Source organism: Seriola lalandi, unplaced genomic scaffold (genome assembly GCF_002814215.2).
Source record: "Seriola lalandi dorsalis isolate HSWRI2012SDOR001 ecotype SW California unplaced genomic scaffold, Sedor1 jcf7180002052125, whole genome shotgun sequence".
Lineage (NCBI taxonomy): Eukaryota > Metazoa > Chordata > Actinopteri > Carangiformes > Carangidae > Seriola > Seriola lalandi.
Genome location: NW_019522678.1, coordinates 34,514 through 41,800, shown reverse-complemented (window position 1 = coordinate 41,800; position 7,287 = coordinate 34,514). Strand labels below are relative to the sequence as shown.

At 46.8% G+C, this 7,287-nt stretch overlaps 1 protein-coding gene across 1 annotated transcript; it reads left to right on the top strand.

Moving 5' to 3' along the window:
- The first annotated feature begins 272 nt into the window (after positions 1 to 272).
- LOC111650071 (G protein-coupled receptor 137Ba-like) lies at positions 273 to 7,280 on the top strand. Its single transcript, XM_023399853.2, has 7 exons — positions 273 to 818; positions 3,756 to 3,805; positions 3,992 to 4,214; positions 4,295 to 4,444; positions 4,542 to 4,670; positions 5,386 to 5,507; positions 5,729 to 7,280. The coding sequence occupies exons 1-7, from the start codon at positions 417 to 419 to the stop codon at positions 5,856 to 5,858; spliced, it is 1,206 nt and encodes a 401-aa protein (XP_023255621.1). The 5' UTR covers positions 273 to 416; the 3' UTR covers positions 5,859 to 7,280.
- The last annotated feature ends 7 nt before the right edge of the window (positions 7,281 to 7,287 follow it).

Genomic DNA, 7,287 nt, shown 5'->3' with positions numbered 1-7,287 from the left:
GTGTGTGTGTGTGTGTGTGTGTGTGTTTGTGTGTGTGTGTGTGTGTGTGGTGGGTGGGGCCACAGATCCCAGTTTACCTCTCTCTCCTTCCAGATCCATCCCTCCACCTTCCTCTCCTCTCTGCAGCATCCCTCCTCCTGCTCAGCCAACCGCCTGCCGGGAACCGGGGTCATGTGACTGACTGAGCCCAATAGGTTTCCACCAGGCACCGGCAAAAAGAGGGGAGGTGCCTCTCCTCCTCCTCCTCCTCCTCCTCTCTGCGAGTCAGACGGTGTGTCTGGAGAAGATTTGATGGATGTGAAGGATCCGTGAAACGAGCTGAGACACGTTTCTTCTTCTTCTTCTCCTTCAGCCGCGGATCAGAGGCTTCAACCTCCCCCTCTTCCTCCCTCCCTCTGCTGGGGAACACAGGGGGGATGAATGGGGAGGCGATGGAGAGGAACCCGGCACAGGAGCAGCAGCACGCCGGTAACGGCTCCCACCTCCCTCCCCCTCCCACCATCACGCCGGCCATCCCCCCCTACGTGAAGCTGGGTCTGACCATCGCCTACACCATCTTCTACTCGCTGCTCTTCGCCTTCATCTACGCCCAGCTCTGGCTGGTGCTGCGCTACCGACACAAGCGCTTCAGCTACCAGACGGCCTTCCTGTTCCTGTGTCTGCTGTGGGCCGCCCTGCGCGCCCTGCTCTTCTCCTTCTACTTCAGAGACTGTGTGACCGCCAACGCACTCGGACCCTTCGCCTTCTGGCTGCTCTACTGCTTCCCCGTCTGCCTGCAGTTCTTCACGCTCAGCCTCATGAACCTCTACTGTGCACAGGTGAGGGGGTACTGGTGCTGGTGCTGGTGCTGGTGCTAGTGCTGGTGCTAGTGCTAGTGCTAGTCTGGTACTGGTACTGGTGCTGGTGCTGGTGCTGGTCTGGTACTGGTACTGGTGCTAGTCTGGTACTGGTCCTTATACTAGTACTGGTGCTGGTGCTGGTGCTGGTGCTGGTGCTGGTCCTGGTCCTTATACTAGTACTGGTGCTGGTGCTGGTGCTGGTGCTGGTGCTGGTGCTGATCCTGGTCCTTATACTAGTACTGGTACTGGTGCTGGTACTGGTGCTGGTGCTGGTCCTTATACTAGTACTGGTACTGGTACTGGTACTGGTACTGCTCCTTATACTAGTACTGGTGCTGGTCCTTATACTAGTACTGGTACTGGTACTGGTGCTGGTGCTGGTGGGGCAAAGACTGGTACTGCCAATGCTAATGGTACTGGTCCTTATACTAGTACTGGTACTGCTACTAATCCTGATCCTGGTACTGGTACCGGTGGAGTAAAGACTAGTACTGCCAATGCTAATGGTACTGGTGCTGGTACGGGTATAGGTGGAGAAAAGACTGGTACTGGTACTGGTCATTATACTAGTACTGGTACTGGTACTGGTACTGGTACTGGTACTGGTTCTGGTTCTGCAAAAACTGTCAGTGATGAATCGTATGATGTTGAACCAGCAGTTTTAAATTCAGTTTGCAGAGATCACAGCAGCAGCTGCTCCTCGTCTTCACTCACAGCAGCTGCTGGAGTCTGAAATAGACCAGGAGACAAAGACACGGTTTTCTTTTCAGACTCGTGACGAGCGTCTTTACAGCAGCTTTCAGCCACTCGTCCCTGAGAGCTGAGCTGAGGCAGGTTGATTTCTAAAAGACTACAGTGTCTCATTTCCTTAATGAGGGCACCTTCAGGAACTAATCGATGAAATAAGCTGCTGCAATAAAAAGCTACAGATTATTGGCTGCGCTCACTCGGGACATTTGGCGTCATCCACATTCACTGTCTTTCATTCACCTTTTGAACCAATATCTGCTACAGTCACTTGTCAAAGGTTGGGGCCAGGTAATGCTAGAAAAGAAGTAGTTAGGACGGCGTGCTGCCTAACCACGTTGGAGATCAAAAGAGTTTATAGTTGTTCCGAACCAGCTCACTGGAAGGCGCAGTGAAGCCAACTGTCATAGAGAGGGGTGAGATGTGATATTGTTAAAGTACGGAGGTGACGGTTCAGACCCTGACTGATCATGGTGGGAAGTGGGTGAATATCGGATTGTCGATTTCCGGAAAGCACAGCAATTGCAGAACTAGTCGAACGTAGGAAAGGTGTCGGGGCGTGAGGGGGTTTCAGATGCTGTTCAACCACCTGACAAGCTCTTCTGATGAAGCAGCTCTCCTGCACACACCTTTTTAATTTAGAGTCCACATGGGCCATCCAAGTATGTAGGTACTGAAAGTAGAAATCTTTAGGTATTCCTTCAAAACAGACCTGTGGAAAACCAACCTTTACTTGATGAGCATGAATCAGTTGAGATGTAAACTGAAAGGAGCCTGAATGGCTGTATTTGCCGTCTAGTTCCTCTGTTCATAGTTTAGACTTTTGTCTGACAAGCAACTATACTGGTCCGACCAAGTCGTTCAGCGATGGATCTCCACGCATCATTTTTCTTCTTCAAATTGCGGGAGCTTGACGGATCACCGGAAGTTATAACGTAGTTTTATGACAAAGACTTAATCAAGTGAGTCGAAAACAACTTTGTGCTTCTGTGTTCTGAGGGAATCGAAACAAGTTAAGTGGTTCTCCCCGAGTGGGTAAGTCTTTTGTCTCAATATTTGAGTCCATATTTTCAAGTCTGTACCGGGGTCTACCAGTCTGTGGTGAGGGTGGGGCGACAGGAATGGTCATGGAGTCAGTAAAATACAGAGGGTTCATCTTCTGGGGAGCAGGAATTTGATCAGGATACTTTATATTCATATGTTTTATATTTTGTATGTTCATGGTGATACTACCGGGTATCACCCTCAGGCTTGGGCATCACCAAAATCATAAGGATTCATCATCTGGGGAGCATCAATATGGACAGCAGAGTTCAGATTATCTTGGCAAGATAATTCTGTTGTCCCAAATATTTGAGTCCATATGTTTGTAAAGTCTGTTGAAGTCTGAACGAGGTCTAAGAGTCTTACCAGTCTGTGTTGAGGGTGGAAAAGGTCATGGAGTCAGTAAAATCAAAGGGTTCATCTTCTGGGGAGCAGAAATTTGATCAGGATATTTTATGTTTATATATTTTATATTTTATGTTCATGGAGTATTCAAAATTAAAACGGTTCATTGACTGAGCAGCATGAATGTGCTCCATCAACTTCAACTTCTCAATATACTTCAAGGGGGAATTAGGACGCAATGGTCAAACTCAAACCCTGAGGTTTGGGCATCACCAAAATCATAAGGATGCATCATCTGGGGAGCATTAATATGGGTAGTAGAGTTCGGATTATCTTGTCTTGCACCAAAGCTTTGGACCTGACAAGTCCACACTGCTGCACAACAACAGGGTTAAGACTGTTGGTAGTTGAGGTGGTTTTGACAAGTCAGAAGTGACCACAGAGTCAATGGTACTGATCAAAGACAGCCCTGCAGATGGATCGTGGTCAGTTTGTAGGTCAGTCGCGGCCTGTTACCGCCCTGCTGGTCGATAAAAAACACGATTACATGAGAAGAAAAACTGGCCGGAGAAGAGGAGGTTATTTTATTTTGTTTGACCGAGTGATGAGCGACGAATTCGTCCCATCAACAAGTTGAAGTCGACACAAGAAACTCTAACGATTTTTTGTCAATCAAAGAAATGTGTCGATGTGACAACTTAACAAATTCAGATGTCTAAAACGAGGCTGAGGGAAAGTGTGTTTTTGATTTAATGCGTTTGTAATTCTTTTTTCTCACAGGTTTACTTTAAGGCAAAGTCGAAGTACACACCTGCGCTGCTCAAGTACAGGTAACTTTGACGAACTTCATCTGCTTACATGAAGGTTTTGTAAGTCAATGTTTTCAAAAATGATCCATAAATCAAACTAACTTGTATAAAAAGTGAAACAGTTACAGGTTAAAGATGGTGCTTTGTTGTGGATAAACACTTTGCAGTTTTAGAGAATCCAGACCAGGTGTCTTCTCTCCCCTCCAGACTCCCTCTGTACCTGGTCTTCCTGGGCGTCAGCCTCCTCTTCCTGGTTGTGAATCTGGTCTGTGCCCTGCTGGTCAAGACGACGGCAGCCGACGTCAAGACCATCGTCCTGGTGAGGGTCACCATTAACGACAGCCTGTTTGTCCTCTGCGCCGTCTCGCTGTCCGTCTGCCTCTACAAGGTCGCCAAGATGTCGCTGGCCAACATTTACCTGGAGTCAAAGGTAAAGTACTGTAGTTTTCAATGAGTGTAAAGATCATCACATGAAGATGATTAGTGAAGCAGTGACACCTCTGTGTGCAGGGGACGTCGGTGTGTCAGGTGACTCTGATCGGCATCATGGTGGTGTTGCTGTACGCGTCTCGAGCCTGTTACAACCTGGTGGTGCTCGCCCTCACCGACATCGAGACCATCAACTCCTTCGATTACGACTGGTACAACGTCTCGGACCAGGTGAGGGTTACTGTAGACTGGTTAAACAGAGCTAAGGAGTTTAAAAAAAAAAAAAGTCTTCTTACCCCTGACCTTTGACCTGTCCTTGTGTTTCCAGGCGGACTTGCGGTCGTCACTGGGAGACGCCGGTTACGTCGTGTTCGGGGTGATTCTGTTTGTCTGGGAGCTGCTGCCCACTTCGCTGGTCGTCTTCTTCTTCAGGGTCCGACGACCGCCTCAGGACAGGGTCAGTCCTCCTGGCAGGGTCACGTGACCTCTGACCTCTGCTGGGCTTTTCAGCAATTTAACACCTGAATGAACCTGCAGGATTTATGACATCACAGCTAGTGTGGTGTGGAAACTTAAATCCCAAAGGAGTGTTCAGTGAAGAAGGAGAAATCTGGTGATCAACAGCTAAACCTGATCAATATTTACAGATTCAGGAGAAGGAGCTGATGTTTTATGAATAAGTTAAAGCTCCTCCAGTGTAAAGGTCTGTGTCCATGTGTAGTGTGATTATAGATCAGGTCTAGCTTCTATATTAATACTGTGAAAGTATCAAAGCCTCAGTCCACAGAGAAATGCACACAGCCTGTATTCAGAAACTGAGCCTTAAAACCAGCTGTCAGGACTTCTGGAACTTTGTGATGTCACAACAAAGCAGTCACCAAGCCCCGCCCACCTGGACCCACCATCCAAACCTTTACAGGATTTGTTTTCTCTGAGAGTTTTTACCTGAAATCTGCTATATTTTTATTGGATCACTCAGAAAAACAGTCAGGCAATCAGAAGAGAGGTTTTTCTTAGTGACATTTTGCTCATCAAATCATTTTGGAAACAACAACCCTGACGAGTGACTTCGCTCATCTCGACATGACTGCACTGTAAAAAAAAATGTTATGAGGCTGATGTTTGATGGCGGATTATAAAATCGCTGCCTCTCTTTGATCTTTTGTCCTCAGAGCACCACTGGGATACCAAACCACATTCTTTCCTCCAGAGGATACTTCTTCGACAACCCTCGTCGGTACGACAGCGACGACGACCTGGCGTGGAGCATTCCTCCCCAGAATACATCAGCAAGGTACGAACTTCATCACTGATTCCCAAAGCAGCTATACATATGTCGTCACATATACTTGTTTGCCATCTCAGTCTGATTGTGCACTAAAAGATTATATCCATGGCAACAACTGGAGAATTAAAAAGAGAGAGAGAGTCAAGAGACAGATGGTGAATCAACACGTGACATTGTTTGGCCTCCGTATGGTTGGTCTGACTCACAGTCTTCGGTCTCTCCGACAGTCTCTCCTCCGACTGCTACGACTGGGGCAGCCGCCACAGCAGCTTCACCGTGCACTCCAACAGTGACGAACAACGCCTGACCGCCACCGCGACCACAGCCGCTGCCGGAGAGCTCCACCCTTACCCATGAGTCCTCTCTCCACTGTACAGCTTCACTCTGCACTTTGACACCGATCAGTTATTGTGTTTTTTATTATCACTAATTCAGAGGAAAGAAGAATGTTTAACAGGGTTCCTACACGGGTCGAGTCCAGGGTTGTAAAGTCTGAGACGCTGTAGCGCCCCCTCAGGCCAGTCAGTGCAGCGATGATAAATCCACTAAACTGTTAACTTTTAGTTTCATGTGGATCAGGATCTTTAATCAAAACATAAACAGTGACAGACAATCGTGTTGATTGGCGGCTGGACGCCATGAGGTTTAGAGGAGAACCAAACGCTGCTGTAGCGCCACCTGTAGGGACACGAGCTCAGGTCAAAGAGGTCGGGACGAAAAGAATACAGTGAGCGATTTAACTCATCCCAATACATGTTTCCTCCAACAACCAGGCGAGCTGCAGGAAATCTGCTCACAGTCTCTTCTACCTGAGTTACAGCATTGAATAATGACCAGAAGTGTTTTTGCAGAACATTATTAAGTCACAGTGAAGTTGACCTTTGACCTTTTAGGTACGAAATGCCATCACTTCATTTTATCCATATAGACATTTGTGTTAAACTGTTCATGAATTCTTGAGTTGAGGCCAAATGTGTTTGGTGAGGTCACAGTGACTTTGACCTTTGACCTTTGACTATCAAATTCTAATCAGTTCACTCTTGAGTCATATTGGACCCAAGTCACATGGTCTTCATCAGCAGGACGTCGTTGACGAGACGAGAAGTCCTCGCAAAGTTCAAACAGCCGCAAAACTCAATCAGCTGATGAAGACCATGCGATCCATTTGAAAGGGGATGGACCTTGAGCTGAGGTTGTTTTTTTAACTGGTGGGAAAAAAATGTTTTAGGTGGAAATGGGCGGGGCCAATTTGGGAAAGGCAGAACTCAGGAAAAAAAAACAGTTAAATAATTAATTTTTTGAGGTGACATTTGAGTTGTGCTCGTTCCTCGCAGCAGCATCAGAAAGACGTTGGATTCTAACGACTTACAAATCAAAATTTTAGTTGGAAATAAAAATCAGGTCAACGTCAAAACCGAACGTCAGCGAACTGACACCGAGACATTCAGCGGACGAAGGGTTTTTCACGACTGTCAGTATCGTATACGTCAAGATGTCGTTGGTACGAGAGGTTACGTTAAACCTGCAGTTCTGATTCTGAAAGTGAAAAGCCTGGAGACTGACGCTGTGTAGGAACCCTGCTGCACAGAACCTCCATGTTCTTTAGAACCACGTTAGTAAACGATGTTGTGATGAATGTTTCTTTGTCCTTTGGGGAATATTTCACTGAGTGTGACTCAAGTAGTCGAATAAATCTGACTCGGTTATTTATTCTGCTTGAAATAAATATTGCTCCAGATGTGACTGTGATTTTTAGGTTTATTGCTTTTGTATTTTACTTTTTTGA